At 54.1% G+C, this 27563-nt stretch overlaps 3 protein-coding genes across 4 annotated transcripts in view; 1 reads left to right on the top strand and 2 right to left on the bottom strand.

Moving 5' to 3' along the window:
* Window positions 1-48: 48 nt before the first annotated feature.
* On the top strand, window positions 49-4527 carry HRH3 (histamine receptor H3). Its single transcript, XM_040248721.1, has 3 exons — window positions 49-310; window positions 1334-1500; window positions 2479-4527. Exons 1-3 carry the CDS (start codon window positions 49-51, stop codon window positions 3406-3408), a joined length of 1359 nt encoding a protein of 452 aa, XP_040104655.1. The 3' UTR covers window positions 3409-4527.
* Window positions 4528-12561: 8034 nt separating this feature from the next.
* MTG2 (mitochondrial ribosome associated GTPase 2) lies at window positions 12562-19932 on the bottom strand. Of its 2 annotated transcripts, none has more exons than XM_040248718.1 (7): window positions 19332-19932; window positions 18395-18616; window positions 16529-16676; window positions 15781-15896; window positions 15116-15334; window positions 14814-14952; window positions 12562-14094 (listed from the first exon to the last, which is right to left on the bottom strand). In XM_040248718.1, the coding sequence occupies exons 2-7, from the start codon at window positions 18593-18595 to the stop codon at window positions 13700-13702; spliced, it is 1218 nt and encodes a 405-aa protein (XP_040104652.1). In that variant the 5' UTR covers window positions 18596-18616; window positions 19332-19932; the 3' UTR covers window positions 12562-13699. The 2 variants fall into 2 exon arrangements, with proteins under 2 accessions (XP_040104652.1, XP_040104653.1); XM_040248719.1 differs by having other exon boundaries at window positions 13461-13728; window positions 13812-14094; window positions 18395-19932.
* Window positions 19933-20193: 261 nt separating this feature from the next.
* The window catches only part of SS18L1 (SS18L1 subunit of BAF chromatin remodeling complex), a 28130-nt gene continuing 20760 nt past the window's right edge, over window positions 20194-27563 (bottom strand). The window contains exons 9-11 of the mRNA XM_040248717.1: window positions 25423-25542; window positions 23850-23977; window positions 20194-22770 (exon numbers count right to left, since the gene is read on the bottom strand). Coding sequence (XP_040104651.1) covers window positions 22744-22770; window positions 23850-23977; window positions 25423-25542 — 275 coding nt within the window. The 3' untranslated portion in view covers window positions 20194-22743. The remainder of the gene's footprint in view (window positions 22771-23849; window positions 23978-25422; window positions 25543-27563) is intronic.

Raw genomic sequence — 27563 nt, 5'->3', positions numbered from 1 at the left:
GGTCCGCACCCTGCCCCGCGCCTCCGCGCCCCTTGAGCCGGCGGGGCCATGGAGCGCTCATCGCTCGACGGGCCGCTGAACGCGTCGGGGGCGCTGGCGGGCGAGGCGGCGGCGGCGGCGGCGGCGGCGGGCGGGGCGCGCGGCTTCTCCGCCGCCTGGACCGCGGTGCTGGCGGCGCTCATGGCGCTGCTCATCGTGGCCACGGTGCTGGGCAACGCGCTGGTCATGCTCGCTTTCGTGGCGGATTCGAGCCTCCGCACGCAAAACAACTTCTTTCTGCTCAACCTCGCCATCTCCGACTTCCTCGTGGGTAAAGCCCCCAGCCCCCTCCAGAGTCAGGGGCGCCCAGCCGGGTCGGGTCAGCGGGGGTTGGAACATGGACCTAGGGTGCTTTTCCTCGGGGACACACCCCGCTAGGAAGCCAGGCTTGGGTAGGGGGTGTCCAGGACTTTGGGGAGGTGGGCACAGGCGAAGTTCCTTGCCTCCCGGGCCCCGGGACTCGGGCTGGGGAAGGACGTCCCCGGGGAAGGGGTCCGAGCGAGCGGGCGCTTAGCAAGGCGCAAGGCTCTGCGGCCACTGTGCAGCGCGGGCTCCTGCGCCGTAGCCAAACAAAGGCTGCAGCGGACTCAGGACGCGGGGAGGGTGCTAGGGGGAGGCTGGGGGGAGGGGACGTGGAAGGGAGATTTTTAGAGCCGTGTTGGGGGAGGAGGCCGCGGGGAAGGGGGGGTTGGGGAGATGCTCTGAAGCGCGCGCTCTCACGTGTCCGTGCGCTGCTGCCGGCTGGGGGGGGGGGGCGGGGGGGGGGCGCACGGAGGGGGCCGGAGCGCCAGACACCTGTTGGGGCTGAGAGGAGCGTCTGCCAGCTGCTCAGAGCGGGGCTTGGCGTTGGGAGCCGCCCGCATGGCAGCAGTCAAGTGCCCTTTGAGTCCGGAGAAATGTTTTCTCGGCTTCCGAGCTGATGAGGAGGAGCTGCCCAAAGGCCAGGATAGGAGCTGGGATGCATCGGGGCGGAGAGGAAGGAAATTCTTCCTTCCTTCAGGCACTGGGAGGACTAGCAAAAGGCCAGGAATGACGCTTTGGGTCTCCTTGTGCCCAGTGGGCCCTACCGCTGGAGCTTTTTCCTGCTCCCAAGTCCAGGAACACAGTGGGGCTGGGGATGGGGCAAGGGTTGGAGGCCAGATGCAGGGCTCAGAGCATGCCTAGGAAGGAGGCGGAGGGGGGATTGCTGGTCCCAGAAAGAACCCATTATGTGACCCCAGGTCCTGCTTATCTCCCAGCTGTGGGGGGGTCTGACCCCAGGCCCCTGCCCAGCCATGGCTCTCCTCTCCCACAGGGGCGTTCTGCATCCCACTCTATGTGCCCTATGTGCTGACTGGTCGCTGGCCCTTTGGCCGGGGCCTCTGCAAGCTGTGGCTGGTGGTGGACTACCTGCTCTGCACCTCCTCTGTCTTCAATATCGTGCTCATCAGCTATGACCGCTTCCTGTCGGTCACCCGAGCCGTGAGTCTGGGATGTGGGTGCCCATGTTCACTCTCGGGGTAGGGTGGCCAGAGGCGGCCAAGAGACACACCAGGCAAGGGGTACGGCCACTTCTGAATGGGCAGTGCTGGGTGGGCTTGGGGTCTGCTCACCTCAGGCACTCTGTAGCCACCTGCCTGCACAGTAGCCATCTGCTGCCAGTAGGACTGGTCCTGGTTTGGGCAGAATGGGCTGTCTGGACCTGAAGGAGGGGATTACTCCAGCCTCCACCCTAGAGCAGGTCCAAAGTCCCTGGTACTAAGGGACTATCTGGGGCCAAGGGCCCTTGGTAGAACCTCCCCACGGGTGTGTGTGCCTCAGAAAGACAGGCTCCATGAGCTGCCCTGGGTGTTGGTGGCCACACTTAGGGACCCTGGACTGCCCACACTTCCCATGTCAGAGTCACACAGGCACAGAGCTGGCAGCAGCACTGCCCCAGAGGTCAGTCTGGTGCCATCTCCTCTGACGGCTCTGCCAGGCTCCCTCTGCCGGGGCTGTGTGTGTCCTAGTCTAGGGAGGCAGTGGGTCAGGGTGCAGAGAGCATGGGTTTGGAGTCAGCTCTGCCCATAGAGCCCCTCCACCTGTGGTCTTTCCTGCCTGACCTGAACCATCAAGAATGTGGGGACCAGGGTGGAGCAGCTGTGAAGATTAAATGAGATGATATCAAAGATGCCGAGCACAGAGCAGGGCATACGATGGGTCCTCAAAGGACTGGACTGGTCCTCAAAGGCAGGGGGATGGCTGACAGGCAGCCTGGCACAATATTAGGATTCTGAGGGGCAGTTCCGAGCCCATGGGAGAGTCACAGGCCTCAGCCTATCGGGGGTTCATGGAGGATAAGGGAAGGCATCTTTGCTGAGGAGGGCCCTGCACAGAGGCCTGGAGGCTGCCCGGAGCTCTGGGCAGCACTGTGCCCTGGCTCAGTCCCCTTGCCTCCTGACCCAGCGTGTCCCACCACAGGTCTCTTACCGGGCCCAGCAGGGTGACACGCGGCGGGCGGTGCAGAAGATGGTGCTGGTGTGGGTGCTGGCCTTCCTGCTCTATGGACCCGCCATCCTCAGTTGGGAGTATCTGTCTGGCGGCAGCTCCATCCCTGAGGGCCACTGCTATGCCGAGTTCTTCTACAACTGGTACTTCCTCATCACGGCCTCCACCCTTGAGTTCTTCACCCCTTTCCTCAGTGTCACCTTCTTCAACCTCAGCATCTACCTGAACATCCAGAGGCGCACCCGTGTCCGGCTGGATGGAGTGCGCGAGGCGGCCACCACTGAGCTTCCACCCGAGGCCCAGCCCTCTCCGCCGCCCGCCGCACCCAGCTGCTGGGGATGCTGGCAGAAAGGGTGCGGGGAGGCTGTGCCACTGCACAGGTACGGGGTGGGGGTCAGTGAGGTGACCCCGGGCCCTGAGGCCGGGGAGGTGGCCCTTGGGGGTGGTAGTGGTGGGGGTGCCGCGGCCTCGCCCACCTCCAGCTCTGGCAGCTCCTCAAGGGGCACCGAGAGGCCTCGCTCACTCAAGCGCGGCTCCAAACCGTCCGCGTCCTCGGCGTCCCTCGAGAAGCGCATGAAGATGGTGTCCCAGAGCATCACCCAGCGCTTCCGGCTCTCGCGGGACAAGAAGGTAGCCAAGTCGCTGGCCGTCATCGTGAGCATCTTCGGGCTCTGCTGGGCCCCCTACACGCTCCTGATGATCATTCGGGCCGCCTGCCACGGCCACTGCATCCCCGACTACTGGTACGAGACGTCCTTCTGGCTGCTGTGGGCCAACTCGGCTGTCAACCCCGTCCTCTACCCGCTGTGCCACTATAGCTTCCGCCGGGCTTTCACCAAGCTACTCTGCCCCCAGAAGCTCAAGATCCAGCCTCACAGCTCCCTGGAGCACTGCTGGAAGTGAGCTGGCCTTCCACGGCACCCGGGATGCTTGAGGCCACTGCCATCCCCTCGAGGCCCTGGGTTCCTGGGCAGCTGGGCCTTCATGTCCACCTGGCCGCTCTGCAGGCGTGTGCTCTGCCTTGTCTCTGGCCCACCCTAAATGCCATGGCAGCCTCTCAGACCATCCGCTGGCAGTGGAGGCAGGTTGGTGGGCAGCTGGAAGGGCCCCTGCTGCGTGAGCCAGAATGATGCCACCCAAGTCCTGCTGTAGTCCAGGAGGGACAATCCAGGGCTCCCAGCCACTCTGTCCACCCCCATGGACAGTGTGATGGCCGGTCATGTCCTTGTTTCTCACAATTACTGCTCAGTGTTCTTCCCAAAGCAAGTGCTTGGCGTGTGCTCCAGGCCTCTGGGGCCAGCGCTCGGCCCCTGCACGCACACACACCTGCACACGCCTGCACACCTGCCCTGTCCCAGACAAGCCCTGGCTGCTGGCTTTGCTGCTGTCCGTCCCCTGCTTGAGGCCGGACCCAGTCCTTCATCCCTCTTCCCTCCAACTTTATCTGCTCCCAAAGTGCCGGGCGCTCCCCAGGAACCTTGCTCGCTGCACGTCTCTGCGTCTCCATTCTGGGTGTTTCAGGAAGATGGAGAAGAAGAAAACACGTCCGTGAACTCAGTGTTCCTTAGATGTTTAATCAAAAGAGACAAAACTGCTGAGGAGCTTGGGGATGGATTGGCAGGTGTGGGCTCCCACGTCCTCCTTCCTTGTGTGCTGCTTCTGGCTGAGCTGAGCCAGCTGCTCTGCCCATCCTGCCCCCAGCTCGGATACTGGGCCCTGACTGGAGGCTCTGAGGGTGGCTGGAGCCCTGGACGCTCGACTGTCCAGAAGGCTGCCCCTCCCGCTCCATCTGCTCAACCAGAGTTTCCCGGTTTGGGAGAGGGAAACAGCCGAGCCCTGAGAGTCCTCTCAGGGCAGTCGGAGGAGCCCAGGGGCCAGGTGCCAAGCCCAGCAGAGGGGCCGCTTTGCCGCATCCCATGCACTGGCTGGCGCTCTGCATGCTCTGCTCCCCGCACCCCTGCCGTGCTGCCCCCGCAGACCCTGCAGTCCACACAGTAAAGTGTATTTTTTTATTGGTGCTGATTCCTGAGGACTTCATGGGGGTGGTCAAGCATCAGTTGGAACCAACGGGGACATAGGAGCACCCAGGCAGGCATGAGATGCAGGCCTGCCCCTCCCCCCCACCTCAGTGTCTCTTCAAGCGGGGGAGGGGGAGAGAAGACAGCCGGCAGTCATACGAGGGTTTAACCCCAATAAGGGACATGGTGCCCCAGAAGTGCTCCGCCCGCCACTCCCTCTTACTTCAGGCTTGAAAATAGACGGCACAGCCCCCACCTGCTGCAGCTTGCCTGCCCCAGGACAGAGGTTCTCACTGTTCTCAGCCATGGGGAGCTTTCAGGGGTGTAGGGGCTGGAGCCGAGCTCGAGAGGATGACGGCCCACGGTGGGGAGGCATCTCTGGTAGAGTGGCTTCCTGGCCATGGCCTGGAGGTGGGATGAGTGTGATGGATGGGGACAGGGAGAAGGAGATGATGAGGATGGTGCTGGGTGAGCCTGAGCCCGTTGGGCTCCACAGAGGGGCAGACACTGGCCCAGCTGCCCAGAGCCCACTTGGAAAGAGGGCAAGACCAGCTCAACCTAGGGGCGACATAAACATGAGTGGGTCAGATGCCACTGCTTCCAGGAAGCTTTCCCTCCTTTCCAGCCACGAGGGTCCTCCCTGCCCTGACCTCACGGACACTCCCTGCTGGGCCGGCACAGCGTCCACAGTCCTGACCATGTCCTCTCTTCCTTTGGCTGAGAAACGCTTGGCGGCCTCAGTGCCAGCCTTACGGCTGGGTGCCATGGCTCCCGAATCCAACAGTGAGGTCCAGACAGGGCTCCCACTATAGCAGGGACGCAGCTATTCACAATGTTTAAAACCCACAATCTTCCTCTTCTAGACATTTTCTCACCAAGCTGGTACCCCTTCCCTTCCATGATCTCTGTCCTCCAGAGAGACCCCTCTGATCCGGGTAGGGCAACAGTCTTCTTAGTGGCCCAAGGGAGGGCCAAGCCTCGGGTCCGCTCTGGGCCTGGGCACTGTCGGGAGCTGAGCACTGGGAGTGGGGAAGTGAGGCAGGGTTGGCAGAGGCCACCTCTGCCTGTGGCCGGAGCTTGGGGAAGCCCTCGCAGCTCTGGGCCCTGGGGTGAGGCTGGCCACTGACCTTCCCTGTGGCCCTGCAGACCCGCCTGGCCCCTGGTCTGTGGGTGTCATCTTGCAGCCCAGAGCTGTCTGGAGAAGGACAAAGAACCCATTCTCTGCAGCAGTGGGCGCCTCTGTGCTGCCCGCACAGCCAGAGCCTGCACTGCCCCTCAGCCCGGCCCTGCTAAATGGCTACAAATTGGAGGATAAAAGTGCAGGCTTTCAAGCAATTTTGCCTTCAATCTCTGGCAACTGCTGCTCCCCAAGCTCCCTTGCAGGGGTGGAGCAGGAGAGAAGAAAGACACAGAGTCTACTGGGTCGTGTCCTGCCACAAACAAACCCGCCAAGGGGGCCTTTCTCTTTGCATCCACTGCTGGGAGCAGAGACAAAGCTGAGCCCAGAGGCAGGAGCTGCCACCCCCACGGCGCCACCCACATCGGCAGCTGCTGTTTATTGAGCACCTACTGTGTGCCGGGCTCTGAGCCAGCCATGGGTTGGTGGGAGGCAGGTAGACAAACAACTGGCCCATAAGTAGGGCCGTTCCCACGGGGGTGGAAGATGGGGTTGGGGGGACCAAGAGGCTCGTCAGCCATGTGGACGGAGCCTGTCTGCAGAGCTGTTGTTTCATTCCTTTATTCCACAAACCTCCACTGAGCCTAGTGGTGGGTTTGAGCCCATGGGCTGAAAGAAGGGCATGTAAGTGAAAGGGACCCAGATGGGCAGCAGTGATGCCCCGGGGCCTGGAAGCCGAGATGAGGAGGATGACCTTGCTTCTGAGGACAACGAGGCCTCCAGAGAGTGAGCCTAAGGCCATAGGATGGAGCGCAGTCTGGGTGGCCCGGCTGTGTCAGCCCAGCCCTAATAGTGGGTACCTGGGGGATTTGTGAGGACAAGTGCAGAGACTGGCAGAGCCACACAGCTGAAGAACTGGGCAAAGGCCTAAGGCAGGGTTCTACCCTGGGCACTCATGGGTGACCTGGCTCCCCTCAGGGCCAGCCTTTGGCCCTCAGGGAAGCAGGGCGCAGGGCCAACAGATCTCCAGGAACCCCCCTCCCCAGGCTGGCACTGGTTCCATCTGTTTGGCCACCCCTCCCACCACGGTGCTGGCTCTGGGAGAGCCTCCCTGGGAACTGGCTCTGTGCAGCTGCTGGGTGTGGGTCCTTCCCACCCTGGGGTGAAGTTCCCAGGAGCCCAGCAGGCAGCTCCCATCCTTCTACAAAAGGTCAAGTTACTCAGCAGTCCTTTGGGGCATCAGGGTCATGATTAGGGAAGCCTCGGATCAGCTGGCAGGACTTCTGGAGGTCTGAGACATGAGGAGACCCAGCCTATCTAGCCCCTGCCTCCACCTCCCATCCCGACACTCATGGCTGGGCTCGGGGGGTGCAGGAACCTTTCTACCAACATTTATTGGAGCTTGTGTCCTCAGGGACTCCCCACGGAGAGGGGTGGGCTCAGCTCTACCCTCAGTAGACCCTGAGAACTGGGGCCCTGGAGGCTGGGCAATTGGCTCATATCCCACACTCAGCAGCCAGTAGGGGCCAAGACTCCATCCTCCTGCCCCCTGGGTCCCTCCAGGCACCAATCGGGGTGTGGTGTGTGAGTGGGTCCCCGCCCCACTGTGTCCTCCTGGGACTCAGCTGCATCCCTGGATGACGAGAACAGTGGAGAAATCTGCCTGGCAGTGCATCTGGGAAGGGCTCCCGTGAGCCTTGGGAATAAACTCAGCTGTGCTGATCTTAACCCAAAGCACACAGCGCTGTCTGCTGTATGTTCTACGTGTGGTGCACAGGAGCTGGGAGAAGTTGCCCTTTTGGAGCCAAGAAAGTGGGAGAAAGAAGGGAGAGTTAGGAAGGAGGGTGGAGGAACCTGGACCCAACCACCCAGGTCATGTGGAAAATGTGCTTCAGGGAGACTGAGGCCAGGGCAGGGGGCTGCCCCTCTGGAAGGCTAAGGGGACACCCCACCCTCTCCCACCTTCTCTTCCTCTCCCAAGCCCTACTCTGGGCACCTGGAAACACACACACTCCTGAGCAAGTCCAAGGCCTCTCGTTGCCCAAGCCCAGTGCCTTCTTCTGGTGGCAGCAGCTCCTGCTTTTCCTTTGGGAACCATCCCCCCTTCACTCCAGTGGGTCTAGGGGCTGACACCATCCCTGGGCTCCAGGACAGCTGTGGGTCCCAGCTGTGGCTGCTAAGAACCACCGTGGGAAAGTTGGGGCAGTGCACATCCCCAGTGTGGCCAGACAGCAGCCGTCCTGGGACTTTGGGGGCCCTGGGAGGCTGATGCTCCCCTGCAACTGGGGTTGCTGGCCTGGTGGCCTCCAGCACTGCTCTTTAGAGGCCTCTCCATGGAGGGAGCACGCCTGCTGCAACCAAGGCAGAAGAAAGCCGCGAACTGGCAGATGGCTTCTACCTGCTGCTCTCTGAGCACCTGGATCCAGCCTGGCCTGAAGCTAGCCCCTTTTGGTTTCATGAGTCACCAAATGCCCCTCTTTTCCTAAAGCCAGCACAAAATAACATTTTGTAATGTGATGACCCAGCTTGGTATTCCTCTGTCTTGTGGTGGGGGAGGGGAAGGAAACATTCCTGCTCATGAGATGGCTCTGTCTTTAATAAAAAATGGGGAAGTGAGTTAATCATTTAGTAAATAATAATTAGTTGTTTGTGATGACTGTGGGCTTCCCAGGTGGCGCAGTTGGTAAAGAAGTCGCCTGCCGATGCAGGACATCCAAGAGACAAGAGTTTGATCCCTGGGTCGGGAAGATCCCCTGGAGGAGAAAATGGCAACTCACTCCAGTATTTCTGCCTGGAGAATCCCATGGTCAGAGGGTCCTGGTGGGCTGCAGTCCCCAGGGTCACGAAGAGTCGAACATGACCGAGCACACAACACAACAGCTGATTTACAGTGTTGTGTTAGTTTCAGGTGTACAACAAAGTGATTCAAAGATGTCACGATTGTTGGTAGGAAACAATGACTGTTGGTATGTTAAGTGTAACATACCGGCTCTGAGGAAGGAAGGGCAGGATGCCAGGCTTTTGGCCTGTGACATCCTTCCCGTTCACAGGTCACCAGGAACTCTGCCTTGGCTTAAATTCCTTCTCCACTAAACAGGGCATCCCACATAGCACCTAGCGTCCTGTCCCCAGGGTGGCAGGCTCTGTGTCCAGAGGAGGTGCCTTGCTGTGGAGCTCGTCAGACACAAATCTCAGAGGGGCACAAAAATATCCTTCAAAAGAGAAAGAAGAAAGACAGGAGAGAAGGGAGGGGGAGGGAGGGTTTGGAGCAAGGGGAGGAGGGGGTGGTAGTGCTGGGCTAAAAATGCATCTGTGACATTCCAGAGTCACCGGCTTCCAAATTCAAACACGTCAAACTGGGTGATCTGTTAACGCTCTGCTTTAAATGCTGGACAGTCCTCAAAGAGCTCAGCAAGCCCTGGTTCTGAGCAGAGGTGTAGGATAGGGACTGGTCTGCCCTCAGCCCTGGGCCCCAGTTTGGCAGAACCCCAGATTCCCGAGTAGCCACGGGGGTGGGCAGGTGGGTGGACCATTCCTTGCTGGCCCCTCCCTGATGCCCTTCAAGGCCCAGGGCCTTGTGTCAGCTGAGGCTCTGCTCTGCCTGGGAATTGTCTGCCCCTCGTCCCAGCTCCTCAAACCTATTAATTCATACTCAAGTGTGATGGGCTGACTAGTCCAGAGAGGGGAGATGTGCACTTTAACAGAGGACCATCTTTGAATCTAAAGGAGTCAAATTCTAACCCAAGTGGTTCAGACTGCAAGACACCCCGGGTGGGGGAGGGCCGAGGATAGACGGTGTCTGCACGCTGTCCTGAGCTCCCGTGGGGCCCTGAGTCAGAAGCTCATGTCACTGAGGATCCCAGATCATTGAAGGAAGTCAGTATCCCTCTGTCCGAGCTCCTGGATGGAGCCCCCATGCTGGGTCAGCAGCTCTGTGGCCCACACGGAGGATTCCTGGGACCAGCACTGGGTGCTCCCCAGAGGCCCTGTAATCAGCTATGGACAGCAGACAGCCCTCTGTGGTCCTAATGAGCCGGCTGGCTCGACCTCATCAGGGGAAAGCAGCCATGTGGGCCGGTGCCACCATCTGAGGCAGGGGTTACTACTGCTGGGCCACCCAAGGACACCAGGGGGCAGCTGGCTGAAAGTAAACACTTCGTGCTGCCCTGGATAGGCCATCAGAGTGGGCCCTCTGCTCCTCCAGGGATGGGAAGAAGGCAGGACCCTGGTGGGGTGGAGCTTCTACCCCAGGTGGCCCAGTCCAAAGCCCTCCCTCCAGGGCCAGTGTCAATAGGGATGTGTTTGTGCAACCTCCCCCTGCTTCACCCCTTCACTGGCACCGTCAGAAAAAACACAAGAGCTCAGTGCAACCTGGATTTCAGAGTCACAACAAATAATCTGGTAGCTAAGTACTGCATTCTTTGTTGCGAGTCAGAAATTCAAATCTCACAGAGGTGACTCTCCGTCTTCGTGGACAATGTCGGGGAGAGGCTGAGCTCTGAGGGAGGATCCATCCAGCTCTTTGGAAGCTATAGGAATGGCCTGCAGGTGGGCGGCCAGTGGCTGCCTGTGGCCTGGACCCCTAGGCTTGGCCAAGGACAGTATGCTAGCATCCTGGGCATGGCCCTCTAGACTCCAAGGCTTGCTCTGTCCTTGGCCATGGGTCCCAGAAGATACCACGTGGGGAAGGGGCTGTGTATCCAAGGTGGGGCTGAAGTAAGCAAGTTTAAGACCCCAGGCCAGACCACGGGTGTCCCTACTCTGTTCGACCTTACAGATGCGTCCCAGGCATACAGATTATAAAACCAGGCAATAGGGGTGGGTGACAGGCATATCCCAGTGCCAAGTGTAGTGGGCTCCATGGGCTTGGCAGCCCACCCAGACCACAGTGAGGCAGAAAGCCTGCCCCTCACCCCCACCTCTACTCCAAGACCATAGCAGAAAGTGGAGACATATCCTGGCTCTGGAAAAATACCAACCCACTGGTGCCTAGTTACTTCTGACAAGGAAAAAAAATTTTTTTCTCCAGAGAATTAAAGGTTTGCAAGACAGACAGACCCCTCCAGATGCCCCTCTTTGGGTGCTCACACTCTTGTCAGCAGCTCTGGCTCCACCCAAGGCCTGTGTGTCCCCTCTGCTCCATCTGCCCTGTTGCCGTTTCACAAGAGGAGACACCCTGGCTTTGGTGGGCCTGAGCATTAGAGCCGCCCTGTGATGAGACGGATGGTGTCAACAGTGCCTAGCACATGCTCACCTGCACGTGTGTGCATGTAACTGCATGTGTGCACACAAGTGCGTGTGCCTAGTTGTGTGTTTTTACTGTGGTCAAATATATGTAAAACTTACCCTTTTAACCATTTTAAGTGCACAGCTCAGTGGCCTTAGGCACATTCACAGTTGTGCAACTATTCCCAACATCCGCCTCCAGAACTTTCTCGCCTTCCCAGACTGAGTCCACCCATCAAACCTCAAGTTCTGTGTGACTCTGTCACATAACATGACCAGGCACCTCACATGCTTTCAGAGCCACAGCCACCTCTCCACCCCCAAGCCTGATCACCACTGACCCATCTGGACAGAACCTTCAGGGGTGGTGCCCGCCTCTCCGTGACCTTTGAATGTCCCCCCCGATCTGTAAACACACTGGTGTGTATCCCCACACACGTGTGTTTTACCTGAACTACTATGGGCCCAGCAAGTCTGTCTTCCTGCCTCTGGTGTCCTGGCCCTGGGATGCAACGCAAACCAGTGAGCTGTGTCTCAAAGAGCCACGCGGTGGCCGATGAACATACCAGGGACCACATACCTGAGACAGGCCAGCACGGCCCAGGGCAGGGCCCATGTAGGCGAGTCTGGCTTTGATCAGATGGTTGCGGGGCCACCAGCTGGGAGGCACTCATAGGGTGTCTGAGGAAGGGCATTGGCACACAGAAGCCTAGTTTCCCAGAGGATCCTTACTGGTGGGTCCCTGGTGTTGCAAGGAAACAGCTGGAGTGGTGGGGCAGGGGGCCCGGGGGCCAAGCGGAGTCAGGCCAGGCAAGGGAGAGGGTCGCCAAGCAGGGGTGGGGGCAAGGATCTGTGCATACAAGGATGGGGCTGCTTAGGCTGCTGCATGGGGAGATGAGGGGGCATCAGCTTGGTATGAAACAGGGTGCTGATGGGGCTGAAGAGGACCCCAAATTCACATCAGTGGGAAACTCTCAATATGACCTGATTTGGAAACAGGGTCTTTGCAGATGAATCGAGAGTAAAGCAGGAGGGAGAAGAGAGCAGGGAGGCGGTGGCCACCCTGGCCCAGGAGGCGCTGAGCCCACTGTCATCCACGGGGGAACAGAAGGCCGAGGAAGTGGAGAGAAGACCTCTGGGGAGATGGAACCAGTGGGGAGGGATGACACTGGACAGACACCACCTGGAGGAGGGAGAAAGCTGCGAGAAAACCCAGGACCCCACAGCCCATGCCCCGATGGCCTGACACAGACCCAGGGAGAGTACAGGAGTAAGTGTGAGAAAGCAAGTCCCTGTTCGGGGCCAGAGATCAACAGGTGATGCTCCAGGTTGATCAAGGTAGTAAGAGCTGCTCAGACTTCAGAGCAGGTCACTCAGCAAATGGCCAGAAGAGGCAGGTCTAGGGGAGCTGGGACGGGGGCTCTGGCTTGGGGTCCACCTGATCTTTTAAATGTCTTTAAAAGCAACGTAAAAGCACTAGATATCTGCCACCACATACTTGCTCGTTCCACAAATGTACTGGTGCCCCTGAGGGTCAGGTCCTGAGGCTCTGGGGGACACAGCGAAAACTGGACGAGCCCCTGCCCCTGCAGTGGGGCCCCTGGCGGGTCAGCTACATGGGCATCTTGAGCGTCTCCGCCTCTGAAGAGTGAGCGTGGCGGGGGCCCTGTGAGCAAGATGAAAGGCCGTTGATAATTAAATGCTACTCAGACCTGGCTTTTACTCTTTGTGGTGGCCTGAAAGAACAAACAGATGCAAAACCCATCTCTGGTTTCCAGAACACAAGGACCTCTGAAATTACAAGACATTAAAATAAAGCTTCGGGTAAAGAACTCTTGTTCTTGTCGCAGATTTGATGTTAGATCAAAATGGAATTGCTCCTGAAAGCTGAGGCGCTGGCTTATTGTTTGAGGTCTGCCCAGCCCCCATCATGCAGAAATGATGTGGGTTTGAGTGATCCAGAGGCTCAGATGCCTTGAGACCCTGAGGCCAACTCCCAGAGGGCTTGTTCCCCTGCCCCCCCACCCCCGCCTCACCCCTCAGGGACACGTCAGGGGCATCACACTTTAGCTGGGGGAAACAGATGTGTGGGCCCACACCTTGCTCGATGTGTGGGCTTGTCTTCATTAGGGCATCTGCAGTTGGGGGACCCTGAGGTGTGGGTCCAGGTCCCAGTGACACCTAGAAACACAGACCTGTCCCTGACCACCCTGGGGCTCAGGCTGCCGACACCCTGCCCGCAGCCTGCAGTTAATAAAACACCGTGAGGCCCAGGTCGGATATTGGGAGCATTCAGTCGTGAAGCTCAGCTTCCACAGAGCACAGCACTGTCTGGGATGACAGAGCAGGTGTCACCCTCACTGATGCCCTGTTTCTTCACAGCTGGGCACCTGCAAAAGCTTCCTCGCCCCCTGCCTCTCACAGCAGACGGAGCATCCCTGTGAAAGGGTGCCAACAGCTGTAGCATCCGAGGCCCACCTCTGCCTCAGCTGCCACCACCCGCGAGTCAGCGCCACTGACGCTGGCTCCTGTCCACGTCCCATCTGGTGACGTCAGCCAGCATGTAGTCCCTGCTAATAATAATTAGGGGCCAATTAACACAGATGAGCCCATTGCAGCACATCACTCACACGCAGGCAAGCGTGGAAGCACTGGGGAGAGACTGGCGGGGTCAGGAGTGTCCGCTGCCCAAGGGGTCCTGTCCCAGGGCAGGGGGTGTGTTGGCTGGGAGTCCCAGGTTGGCAGGAAGGCCCCTGCACCAAGGCCTCCCAATTCCCTGGGGCTCCTTCCTCATCTCCAGTTGCAGTTGGCCTGCCAGGTGCGGCCTCCTCTGCTACCACCGCAGCGGCTGGCAGCCGTGTTCTAGCTCGGTGGCCACATGGCAGTCGTGCAGTTCCTTCAGACGCAGCAGCAGCTCCTCCAGGTTTTCCCCAGTGGCTGCTGACAGGGCGATGGCCTCCTGGCCCAGGCGGGCCTGCAGCTGGGGCAGCCGGGCCCTGGCCTGTGGGAGGTCGATTTTGTTTGCCACGACAGCGTAGGGTCTCTTGGACAGGCCTTCGTCGTATTGCTCCAGCTCATACTTCAGGTCGTCCAGTTGCGTCCAGGGCTCTGGCACTGAGAGGTCCACCAGGAACAGGAGGAAGGGGCAGCGCTCAACATGCCTGAGGAAGGCCAGGCCCAGGCCCCGGTTTTGGTGGGCACCCCGGATGATGCCGGGGATGTCAGCCACTGTGGAGGAGACAAGCAGACAGTCAGGAGGGGAGCCCGGGGCCTCTGGGCACTGAGACCTTCCTTCCAAAAAATATCTCATGAGTGAAGTCGTTCAATTTTCCGCCTTGCTGATTCACCAGGCCGATTTCATCTGAGGCACTGCAGCTTCCAGTCTTGCTAATGCTTTGAAATATTTGGGTGACTGGCATGATGACAGATCAGTCTAATAAGAACTACTTAACACATTCCAATCTCTCTGGCTTCAAAAGTGATTCAAAAAAGGGGAAAACGGCTTCCTGTAATCTATTAATAATTTGATTACCGATAGAAATTATGATGGAGTCCTCTGCAAATATAAAGTGCTATACAAACCACGTTGCCAGCAGGCTTACTATTTTTAATGGGTACATTATCTTCTGGAAAAAGTTTTCTTCTCTCAAAATGGTACAGGGAAAGCTTTTAAAATCGCATGTTGTCCACATGACTGATGCTGCCTAATTCCCCGTAGATGGAAAAGAATAGAGGTGGTGAAAAGGAGTAATTTCCTCAGGTTTGAAATTTAAACTCAAATTCCCGAACTGCCACTAACAGATGCCTGGGGGAGGGGGTGGGAAGCAAATCTAAACCGATTTTGATAAAGAACTATAATTTTTAAATGAAGAAAAACAAGGCTGAATTTAAGTTACATAAGCATGGCTCTGAATTCCACCATCACCCAATCCTCTGAGAGATCCTACCTGCTATCTGCTGGTGGTCCTCGTAGTGAACAATCCCCACGTGGGGGTTCAGGGTCGTGAATGGGTAGGAGGCCACAGCGGGCCTTGCATTTGAAATGGCCCGGAGAAGCGAGGACTTCCCGGCGTTGGGGAACCCAACCTGGAAGACAGTGAAGACTATCACCACAGAGTCTGTAACTGGTTGAGTCAGGGAGTCTCAGGTTGGGAACGGGGGACAAGCAAGAGCAGGGCTCCTAATGAAGCCAAGAGGATCTGATAGGAGAAAGTGGGCTGCTCGGCCGCCATGATGCACAAACACCCACCAGTCCAGCGTGTGCCACCGTCTTGAGCTCCAGAAAGAGGATGCGCTCCTGGCCCGGCTGTCCGGGGGTGCAAGTCGTGGGCGCACGGTTGTCATTAGCCAGGAAGAAGCGGTTACCCTTCCCCCCTGTCCCGCCCACTGCTGCAATGAACTCATCTCCTGGGCGCGAGAGGTCAGCCAGGACTTCATTTCCCTCCTTCACCAAAGTGCCCACGGGGACCTGAAACACAACAAAGTGTTTTTAGGGGCTCTAGAGAAGGGGGTACTTCCAAGCTCCCAGAGGGAGGAGGGCCCTCAGGCTTCTGTGGGGCAGGCTGCACAATGGCGTCTCCCAGTAGCACTTCTGTAGCGTCAGGGTGAGCAGAGCATCTGCGAATGAGAGCGATGCTGAGGGCGTGAACCCACTGCTCACACGGAGATGCCCCAGGGGGTAGGGCAGGGGAGGCTTGCGGGGCTGCAGATAGGGACTGCGGACCTGTGGGTCCCCTCACTGGAAGACAGAATCGTCTCATGACTGTGAACAGGTCACAGGTGCATATGGTATGAAATTGGCACTGAGTCCCTGACTGGGGTTGCTCCGTGGAAGACAGGCCCCTCTGGGCCACTCGCAGGACCTGGGAACCCGATGGCCCACAGGGTGGACAGGGGACTCCACGCCTGGCCTACCCGAATGTAGAGGACAGCGCCATTCCGCCCAAAGCAGTTCTTCCTGCCGCCGTCCTCGCCGTCAAACCCTTGGTACTGCGACAGGACAGAGGACAGAGACTTGACCTGCTGGTCAACTGGAAGTCAAAGCGGGAAGCGTCACTGCCCTCTGTGTTAAAGGCAGACCCGCCTCATTTCTTAAAGTTTCTCTTGTTCAGATTAACAATGCACACGGGATGAAGTCATGGCAAAAGTTACCAAACCAGCAATGAGACTTTTTGAAAAAGCTAAATTCTTATTTTCTTGTAAAAGATACTACAGTTTCCAAAAAATTCACAACTACCCACAATATCACTGTGATTTGAAAACAGCTGTACTTTATTATTATGCTGTGAATGGCTACTAACTCCAAGTGGACTGGTTTGCTAGGCCTTTGTGATCCATGTGTTTAGGGGCGATCAACACCCTTTTAGCACTTGACTGAGATAGTAACAGTAACAGATTTAACCCTTGGACATATGGTACCAGAATGTTAGATTCTCTGATAGTCTTTATGTTCCTGAAACGTTAAAAAAACAACAAACCATCAAAGTTGGTTTGAAAGTTGGTTTGGGGTAAAATATCTAAATGTGAACATCCACGTAATTTAATAAAATGATGTCCACACATCGGTTTTGAATTCAAATTCCTGTTAGGGCAAGAAGGTGCAAACTCCCCATCCAGAGATGGCAGACAGAATGAAGTTCCCCAGCTGTCCAAGGGCACCTGCCTCTCAGGATGACATGGCCCCCGTTGCCTCCATCACCACCGTCAGGGCCTCCAAACTCCTTCCGGGGTTCACTGTGAAAGCAGCTCACCCCATTGCCTCCGCGTCCCCCTCGGACGAGCACTCGGCGATGATCCACAAAATGCCGTTTCTGCAGAGAGCACAGGGTGCCCTGATTGGTATTAACTCCGCAGTCCTTCCAAGGACCAAGTAGCCATTTGAAAGGTACCTTTTCTACCTAGGAAGAGCTTTAAAGTTAGATGCTAATGATACTAACATTGTTAATCTCTCCTAAAATGCAAATACAAGAAAGAGTTCCCAGAAGTCACTGCTATTTGTAGGCAAATGTAAATCCACCACGCAGATGTAAAGAGTGGTCAGCATGGAATACACACCCCAGAAACAAACACAACACTAACGACCTAAATACAGCACAGCACAGGAGACACTCCTTAAATAAAGCATCTTCCTAGATTTTTTTCAAATAGAAACACGCTACTGAAATAACAGACCTTTACTAACGAAGTTTCTGTTCCTCAGCACGAGACACTGAGAGCGACGGTCCCTGGGCCATTGCCAGGCTTCCCGCTAAGAGCAGAAGTCTCTGGCCAATTGAGTAGGTCCACATTTTTAAATGTGGTGATGCAAACAGAGCTCTAATCCGTGAGCAAGTTCTTCTCCAGGTCCCTAAGGGAGCTACAACCGACCTCAAGAACTAGAACTAACCAACCAGGCTAATGTTTAATAAATGTTCACTGGCACAAGATGTCTAGCTGCCCGAGGTGCCAGGGTGCAAGTTGGGGCTACCACCCCAGCCCAGCTGCCCTGTCCCAAGAAGGCTGCCTGCTTCCCACAGGAGAGCACAGGCAGATGTGGCCGCCCACACAGCCCCTCCGTGGGGACCAAGGCATCTGCATTTCCATAAGCAGACCTTTTTTTAAAAAAGGAAAACACACAAATATTTTAAGATGCTCTGGCACCACCACATGGAAAAACCATGAATTACTATTCAAAAACACAATGCATAATTTTGAACACGATGGAAAGCAACCTGATGGGAAAAAAGCACAACTGATGAGCACTGTACAGAAGATAAAACTCAGAATCAATGCTTACATTCTAGGGAGGAGACATAACCATTGGAAACCTGATACATCTGAGTACACTTGCTGACTGCCAAAGTAATTTTCCCACAGGAAGTACTCTCTGCCCTAATGAGCCTCATGTGGAACCCCCTACTTAGGAGAAAACAAAGTGGTCTTAAACACGTACATTCTTCAATTTGATTAAAGATCATTCATATTTTAAATAGATTTTGGTAAACAGAAGAACAAAAAAGTATAAGACTTTGAGAACTATAAAACTAAACGTCTATGCGCCCCCTCTCCAATGTTATAAATTAAGAAATATTCACACATATTTAAGGATATGAAAGTGAAAAGTGAAAGTGTTAGTCACGCAGTTGTATCTGACTTTTGTGACCCCATGGACTGGCAGCCTGCCAGGCTCTCCTGTCCATGGAATTCTCCAGGCAAGAATACTGGAGTGGGTAAGCCGTTCCCTTCTCCACGCATTTAAGAATATATATAATACTTATCTTAGACACATAAGCTAGTGATACAGGAGTCTGGGCACCCTCCTGGTGAAGGCAGAGAATACCCAGAGGGTCATCACTTCTACTACACTGGGCACCACCTTGGGGTCACCACAGTTTTGGCCAGCATGGTACTTGGTATCCACAGGCCTTCATCTCATGTCCTCATCTTCAAGGATAAATGAAGACAAGGTAATGGGAGCTCAAAACAACACCCTGTGACTTCCAATGAGGAAACTGGAGGCAAATCCCTTCAGGGTTTCTAGAAGTCTCACCAGTTTTTTCTCCGAGAGTGGCTGCTTCCTGGGTGGTTCCTGGTGCTTGGTGCAGTCCGCACAGCTGACTGAGAGCAGCCTGGGAGAAGCACGCAGCAGAAGGCGGCTGCGCCCATGGACCATGCGGGCTGCTAGTATCCAGCACCCCACACCCTCCAACACCGCTTGCGGTCTCGCTGAGAAAAGCCTTGAAGGTATCATGACTCCTTAACAAAAGGCAAACTGGTAAAATAAGACATTTGGTTTAAACCTGAACATGAAATTGAAACTAAAGAAGTGTGGGCGCCTGGACCAAAAAAATCCTGATGTACGTTTCTGAAATAAATGAGCCCAGGAAGGAAGCTCTCACCTCACTTACCACTTTCCACACGAGTCAGGCCCTCTTAGCCCATATGCCACTTGGAAGGAGTTCCCTGGTGGTCTAGTGGTTAGAATTCTGGGCTCTCACTGCCAGAAGCCTAGGCTCACTCTGTGGCCAGGGAACTGAGAGCCCATAAATCTTGAGGACAAACCCCACCCCACCCCCAGCCAAAACAAACCCATTTGTTTCTTACAACTCTATGAGAGGTAACACCGCATACTGGATTTTCCCCATTTGCTTTTCTAGACTCCTTTCCCACCCTGCTCTGTTTTAAGAGAATACCCTGCAGGACCACCCTCAGTTGCCTTGCTGTTGGGCAAAGGCGGGACGGAGTAGCAAGAGCTGGATATCGACTGAAGGCTGCACCACCAGCCAAGGAGGCCATGTTTACACTCCTCTGTCCCGGTCCTTCTCCTCACCCTGCGGGCGTCCAGGAGCGGCAGCAACGCCATTGTCACCAGCTCCAGATAAAAACATCAACTCTGCTGTTTCCCTGAATGCTCTCCTTCAAATGGGGACCTTTACACCCTCCTTAAATTGTCCTCAAGAGACCGTGTCAGGATTTCGGACCCTTACATTTTGCACGCCCATTTTAAAGCAGTGGAGGCTGAGACTCAAGAGAGGCTGTCACTTGCCCACTTCACGTAGTATCCTCACTGCACTAGTGATTCACAGCAGTGTTCTTCAAATGCGGGACACGCACACGACCACCGTCCAGGGCACCAAGGCAAAGGTCATTTTTAAAGAATCAATGTCGTGTTTCTTAACTCTGGACACGTTTCCGCTGCTAAAATCTATGTGCCTGAGAACTATCATTTAAAAGCGTGTTCTCCTTTCCGCTCGTGTCTCGAGAAGGGTCCTCTACAGAAGGAAGCCCCCTCCTGACGGACCAGGACGAGTCTGAGAGGTCCAGCTTGCCCCGAGCTGCCCTCAGAGCAGGACGCTGCTTCTGCAGAACTCTACACCCGTGTTCACGCTCACACTGTTCTGTGCGACCGCGCCACCCCAAGTACAGAACAACACCCGCGAGGACCTCGGCCCGAGGGCGTCTCCGGGCTGCCGGAGCGCGCCCACGAAGGCTAAAGGGAAGCAGGAAGCCCGGGCTAGGAACTCGAGGGCGCGCTCGATCCCACGCCTGTTCCCTACCCTCTCCCACGGGTGCCCGGACACTACCCACACTCACCACTCCAGCAGCACGTCACTTCCGGTGCCGCCTCCAGGGATCACTTCCGGGACCGACCCCGCCTGCTCAGGGTTCCTCAGCGCGCATGTGCGAGAGGGGGAGGGGCTACGGGCGTCCGGGGAGAGCCGAGGAGGGTTTCCAGCAAGTGGGCGGGTGTTTCCTTTGAACCCAGGGACTCCGACACCGCGGGCCGGGCAACCCTCTCCCTCCGCGGCTTCCGGCTCCCCATCAGCTCACGGAAACTCAGTCTTCAGGTCGGTTCTCGAAGAGCCAGTTTATTAATCACACCAAAGGCATAAAACAACTTAAGACGCCAAAGTCCGACTGAAGAGAGAAAACGGCGGATGAGGACGGTTGTCGTGAACGAGACGGGGCGACCTGCCCGGTCACGGCCGGACGGTCAGACGCCCACCTCTGGCTCCGAGGTTGAGCGACCGCCGAGGCGAGGCTCCGGCTGGGCGCGGGAGAGATGCTCGGTCGGCCGTGCCGGGCCGGAGGTGCCGAGTCCAGACGCGGCCGGGGCGCGGTCACCGCCCGGGCGCCCGCACCTCAGCTGGGAGACCAGGCGGCACCGACCGCGCCGCGCGGACAACTCGCTTCGGCCTGAGCTGCCGCGGACAGAAGAGACACGAGAGAGTGACGAGCCTCTGGCATCACTCCCCACATTACATAAAAATGGACGGCACGTTAAATAAACATTTTGTTATTAATCATTAAATATATTAACACCAACAATCATGTATAAATTAGGAAATAAATGTACAAACTATTTCACAAAGTGCTTTTTAAAATATATACACAACATTCAAGAAATTCTTAATGTAAGACATTTCAGATTGAAGTTTTGGGATAAGATTTTTTTCAAGTGTCCTTTTCCTTCAAAAAGTATTAATACAGCACTTAAAAACACACACACACACACACAAAAGGCATATTCCCATATTGGCAAAGAGTAAAAATAAACTATTTTCACAGTTCTCTGAAATGTTTTAACATTTTCAACAGGAAATTTTAATCCCCGATTGAGTTTGCAAATTACTTCTATGAAAATTGTCAGGAAAGAACAGAACAAAATGAAGGGAAATGACTCCCTAAATTGAAATTGCTAATGTCTGTGTCATTTAGCAATTAAGGGCTCTGACTTAAGTAATTTAATATAGAGATGTATTTTTTAAGCCCTTACTAGTATTAAGGGTTTCTAAAACCCAAAAGTCTACAAAATAAACATTTCTATCCCACTGTCCGTGTGATTCTGTCTCCACAGAAGAGGGCAGAACGTCCTAGAACAGGTCTTGTACTGGACCCCAGCTGTCCCTTCAATGAGCCCTGGTGCTTCATCTGTAAAACAGCAACAGTAACTGTCGCCATGTTCCCAGTGGGGACGGAATTCATTCTGCTGGAAACATTAAAAATGTCTTCTAGACTGCAAAGCATCCAATTATGGATAAAGTACTACTTTAAAATTTTAAAACATGAGACTTCACTAAAACATCACCTTCAGTAGACTTGAGATATCAAGAATTGGATTTTTTTTATTTTCTTGGTTCTTGGAAATATGTCAGCATTTACCCAAAGATGTTTTTAAAGGGGCCATAATAAATATGGGTATTATTATCCAAGTAAAGGTTGATAAAATGTCTGTATGACTTACTAGTGAAATGTATAACTTTTCCTTTGACCTGACTTTTCCACATGAGCTATCTTTAACATTTGTGCAGAATTTAAATGGCATTTAATGTCCTAGGAATGTAAAAATGACTCAAATTTCTCTATGTTAGAGCTTTCCTTCTTTTTAGGGAGAACACAGTAAAATCAGTGGTGTTCTCTTTAAGATGTGAATTTCAGATATTCCTAAATGAAAAGGAATGCTCGCTTGGAGATCTGAATAAGCAGGTCCTGGAAGAAGTATAAAATAACTTGCCAACTCTTTGGAGAATTTGGTGTCACTATTTTAAATTATGAATTTAGAATTGAGCATATTACATATGAAAATTCCAGAAACGACCATCCGATAAACAAGGGTCAAACCGAAGTAATTCCAGAGGACGACCCTTTCCTTCCTTCAGTAATACCGCTCTCCCTGGGTGAGGCTGATCACAGTTGCCTTCTTGGATTCCTACTTATTTGGAACAAAGTCATTGATCCCTCTTTACTTTGTAATACAAAAATGTGTAACTTTTTGGATAAACAGAACCGGGTGAGAGACACACGTAAGGAACGAGGTCTGGAAATAAAGGTTCACAGCCTCTCCAAGTGAAGCTTATTTATCCTTTCCATTGGGTAACAGAGACTGATGCAAACCACAGAAAATGCCTCCCCAACTCCCCTTCCTTGAGGCCCAGGAAGAAAGAGGCTGCCATCCAGGGGCAGTGCAGCCAGTGAGAGACAAGTTTACAACCCCCAGGACAAACATGAGAGGAGAGTCAGACCTCAGGTCTGTTCATAAGAGCACGCGGACTGTGGCCTCTGGTAGGTTTGTCCCATCACTGGGCAGAGAAGACTCCAATGACAAAGGGACCCCTAAAGCTAGCTAGAAACATGGATGGGGGGACAAAAAGGGACAACCTCTCCGTTGTATGGACATACAATACTATACACAGCACCAAATATGTCACACCATCAAAGCGCCATCTGGCACCAGCGTGCACGCTCGGTGTCCTACCCCACATGAAATGTGTGCGCTTCACAAGCAGACGCTGCGTGAGGCGAGGGGCAGCCTACAGGTCACAGCCCCTCAGAACTGTCACTGGCCTGTCCATCCTGGGGGGACATGCCACCTCAGGATTCCTCATAGATGCGGGTCCTTCACTGCTGGTAATTTCCGTACTGGCCCTGCAAGAGAGCAAGACACAGATTATACCCCGACAGGCCTGTGTGAGAGGGTCCACACCTGAGGAAGAGACAGATCCCACCCCAGCCCACACCCAGGGTGAGAGGTGGTCGGGGCATGGTTGGCCAGCGACCAAATGCCTCAGCCTGTGTCCATGAGGCAGGTGGGTAGCTGATGTTCTGGAAGCCACCATCCAGGCTGAGATGACTGACTTAGGTCAGTGGGTGGAAGAGGTTGGTTCACGTTGTCACACAGCAGCTGACTGCACTGGGCCTGGGCCAGGTACCCCCGTCACATCCCCACCTGACCCTGCTGTGAGCAGGCTTGGAACGGGCTCCGCAGGCACACTCCCCGTGGCACCGCTTCCTACATGCTCACCGGAACGTTCCAAAAGCTAAAAAGGTTTGCTTCCCTAATAACTCTGCCCTGGGCTTGTTCACTTCTTGTTGAAAACTCATTCTCTATGTATAACTGGCTCATTCTTTATCTCTCTTTAGGAAGCAGAGTGAGAAGTATTTAAATAATGAGATACAGGACCTTACCTATTCAGGTACCAAGAGTAAAACATCCCTAATCCACACAGTGCCTTAAGGTTTTATTAGCCATGTAAATGGTCGTTAGTGCCTCTGACCTACCACATAGTCACTGATGGATAGTCACCTCTTGCCCGGGACTGTTCTCCAAGGAGACTCCAGAGTGCCCAGGACCCGTCTCCTCCCACCTACCACCCCGCTCCTGCCCGAGACAGGTCCAACTGTGACAGGCAAGATGCAAGCTCTACAATCTGCCTAGGTGCCATAACCTGCAGGCATGCAACAGACACTGCCACTGCCAGGAATGAGGGAAACATCCGAGGTGTGAAAGGACGAGACTCTGGGCGAGTTTAGGACACAAAGAGCCAGCTGTGTCTGACTGAAGTGGCAATTTTTAAAAACCTTACAGGCTCAGAGAATTCATGTTCCGGAGGAACCTGGGGAGCCAGCCTGTCCCATTTTATTATTTCTCATGGCCACAGGAGAAACCTTTGTCACATGCGATGCACAAGGCGGGGCGTGGGTCTGGAAACGGGCAGAAGGCTTGCCTGCTCGTAGCCATAAGGCCGCTGCTGCTGGGCGGACGGGCCCGTCTGAGATGCACGGTAGCTTCCATACTGCTGGCCTTGTCCCTGCTGGTAGCTGGAGTACTGTGAGGGGGCACCCTGGGCAGGTCCTAGAACACAGCAGGATCGTGAGATCACCTCCCAACACCCTCTCCCACAGGTCCTCCCAAGCCCGAGATGTGCATTCCTGCTAATTCAGTCGTGTCTGACTCTTTGCAACCCCATGGAATGTAGCTCGCCAGGCTCCACTGTTCATAGGATTCTCCAGGCAAGAATACTGGAGTGGGTTGCCATGTCCTCTTCAAGGAATCTCTCTGACCCAGGGATCCAACCTGCATCTACTGTGGCCCCTGCATTACAGGTGGATTCTTTACAGCTGAGCTACTGGGGAAGCCCCTGGGACATCAGCACCCATTTTTCTACCACATTAAACCTGAGTAGTGAAAGCACCACAGCTGGCGGCCAAACCTGCTACGCCCCCATGGCTCCAGCTATGCCTCCCCTACATCCAGACAGGGACTGGGGGCCGCTGTCAAGAGCACTAGACCTGCTTCTTGGGACCAGTCTACACAGTCACAGTTATCACTGTAAACACCAGTTAAATGTACAGCAAATGGCGAGAACACAGGCAAGACAGTGTGATGCCTCGAAGCCTAAGTGGACAGGGAAGGCAGAATTGACAAAGGCTGAGGGGTTTTTCCAAAACCAGCTGCTTCAAGGGCTGGGACAGGGGAAATGCTGTGGTCCCAGAAAGAAGCACATGCCCAAAGCCAAAAGCAGGGGGCACATCCAAGGGGCATGGGCACCAACCCAAGCTCCCGAGAGGCAGGGCTGAGACAGCTTGAACCGTAAAATAAGGAAGTTTGGATCATAACCCAATGTGTAACATCAGTACCTGTGAGCACCTACCAATAGAAATATATGATTAATAACTAAGTGAACAGGGGGAGAAGACACCTATCTTCCCTGGAGAAGACTTCCTGGACAATCTATGTGGATGATGCCCCCTCAGGTGGGGATGGACCCAGTGACACCAGTCTGGAGGGGATGGAGGGAGTGGGGCAGTGGGAAGGCCTGGCAGGCGCCATGGACCACATGACCACGGTCAGCCTCAGTAGAGGCAAGTCACACCCATGGGTGGGGATTCGAAGGCACTTCCCCACCGAGGTCTTTTTTTCAGAATCCAGACAAACCCAGCCTGATGGAGGGTCTACAAAGTGCCTGCCTAGCCCTCTTCAAAGTGCCAAGGTCAGGAAAGACAAGGAAAGTGCGAGCAACTTGCAACCCAAGGAGTTGTGGAACCCTGGACAGTCCAGGACAGCAAAGGACATGCAGGTAGGCCCATGAGATCTGAAGAAACTGGGTTCAGTCCACGGCCACACACCAGCGCTGGTTTCTTAGCTGTGACCACGGGGTGCTGGGAATAGAAGAGGTTAGCCATGGGGAACCATCAGCTTTCCCCATAGCTTTTCTGGAAACCTACAGCTGTTTCAAAATAAGACGTGAGCAGGCACCCATTGAATGACCACATTCCTGCAACCCCCTACTGCCTTACCGTAGCCTTGCTGTTGTCCGGGGTAGCTCTGCTGGTTGGGGTACTGCTGTTGGGAGTACGTCTGCTGCTGGGCCGTGCCCTGCTGGTACCCTGTCTGCTGCTGGCTGTACTGTGAGTTTCCTGCAGAGGGAAGTAGACATGAACTTGTTTCCAGAGAGCAATGGCAGCTCCATTGTCCCCCAAGGTATGGGCTGCTTTGGGTTCCATAGATTGACTCTATTGCTCCAGTACCTTTTCTTTTCCACAACAATACAAATTATTTTACTATACTTCTCTCTTACTATCTGATAGAAATACAAATATACAGCCAAAATGAAAAGACTATTGCAGTTAAAACAAAGCCTGATACCAGGGCTTTGAGGTCCTGACCCCAGGGACCTGTGGCCTTATTTGGAAAGAGGGTCTTTGCAGATGTAATTGTTAAGGGGAAGCCATACTGGATGGACTGGGCCCTAATCCAGTGTTCCTATAACAAAGAGATCTGGACACACACACAGGGAAAGGCTGTGTGACTCCCAAAGTTCAAAGGGACCCCACACATTTCAGTGCAATTTCGTTTTACAGGCAAATGTGCAAGCCAGTTCAGACCTGTAATGTGTTTTTCCTCTGACTTCATGGATGAAAAGATGTAGAAATTTGCCTCTATGTTCTTCATCTACATGTGGGTATAGTCCCAGAGATGTTTTAGGTTCATTTTTTCTTTTTCTTCCAAAGAAAATGCCTTAATTCTCATTTTCAAAACTCTTAACTAGCCAGCCAGCACCCATGCTAAAAGCCTCATTTTTGGAAGAAAGCTCATAGTAAAAGTTGAGAAAGTAGTAAGCATATTAACAAATAGTTATCAAGGGTTAAGAGCGAGTGTTAACAACCATTTAAAAATCCTACACCAACAATGGAAAAGAACCTACGAAAAGTACAAATGTAAATATATGTATATATGTATAACTGAATCACTTTGCTGTACACCTGAAACACAATTCTGTCAATCAACTATATTTAAATAAAATTTTAAAAATCAATAAAAATTAAAAATATTTCTACAAAGTCTTTCTAAGGCAGGTCCCGGGAGTTTTAGATTGGTGTAGAGATTAAATTCCATTCAGTTTTCGTGGTGTCTTTATACAAAGACCAATTTAAGCCTAGTTTCATTGTTTTCTTTCAAATAGGGCTTTGCTCTTCAACACCACAGTGTCTGCCCTTTAACTTACAGTATGTCGGGTCCTACTCTGCATAAGACCCCACCCTCTAGAAGGAGCAGCTGGAGGTCGGGGGCCCAGGAGTGTTTACTCCTCTGTGGCATCAGAGAGCCAGTGAACAGCCTGCCCAGAAAGGAGAGCTGTTTGTTGTTTTGCTTTTGTTCTTTATTCAAAACATATTCTGGAAGTAAGAGACAGAGGCACCGTGACAAGAGGCCAGGTTATGAACAATGGAATCCAAATAACCCATTTTTCTACATTATTTTTCCAGTTGTAAATAACTTTCCTCTTCTAGGAGTTATAAATTGTAAGTATTTAAAAACTGGGATCCTGATAATGTACATTTAAAAGTAACAGCTTTATTGAGAGCAAATTCATGTGGAAAGGCTTAAAACCCCACTAGGAAATCCATTTCTAGCTGCACACAAAGAAAAGGAACACACTCTGTAATATGGGCAAACTCTTCTCCAAGGTGGGCTCTGAGGAGCCTGTGGGTCTTTTTAAAAAATTATCTGTTTCTTATTTGGCTGAGCCAGCTCAGCTGTGCTGTGGCATGTGGGATCTTTAGTTGTGGCAGGTGGGATCTAGTCCCTTGACCAGGGATTGAACCCGTGTCTCCTGCACTGGGAGTGCGGAGTCTTAGCCACTGGGCCACCAGGGAAGTCTTTCCTCAGTCTTTCTGATTGATCACCATCTAAGGAAACACCTTGACCTCTGCTCCCTCCTCACAACCATGGCTGGTCCCAGCAATAATGGTCAATGGGACAGCCGATGGCCAAGGAGGTGTCAGCAACTGGTGGAGATGCGGGTTCACTGTCCTTTTGTCTCCTGAGAAGTGCATCAGAGACTTGGCAGGTTTCTCCAGGGCTGCAGAGTTTCGGGGCCCATCTGCATGTTCTCATGTCTTACAGTCCCTGTTCTCCTGTGGCAACAGGTAAAGGGGCT

Source organism: Oryx dammah, unplaced genomic scaffold, assembly GCF_014754425.2.
Source record: "Oryx dammah isolate SB20612 unplaced genomic scaffold, SCBI_Odam_1.1 HiC_scaffold_10, whole genome shotgun sequence".
In the NCBI taxonomy this organism is placed as follows: Eukaryota; Metazoa; Chordata; class Mammalia; order Artiodactyla; family Bovidae; genus Oryx; species Oryx dammah.
This window is presented reverse-complemented; position numbering and strand designations above follow the sequence as displayed.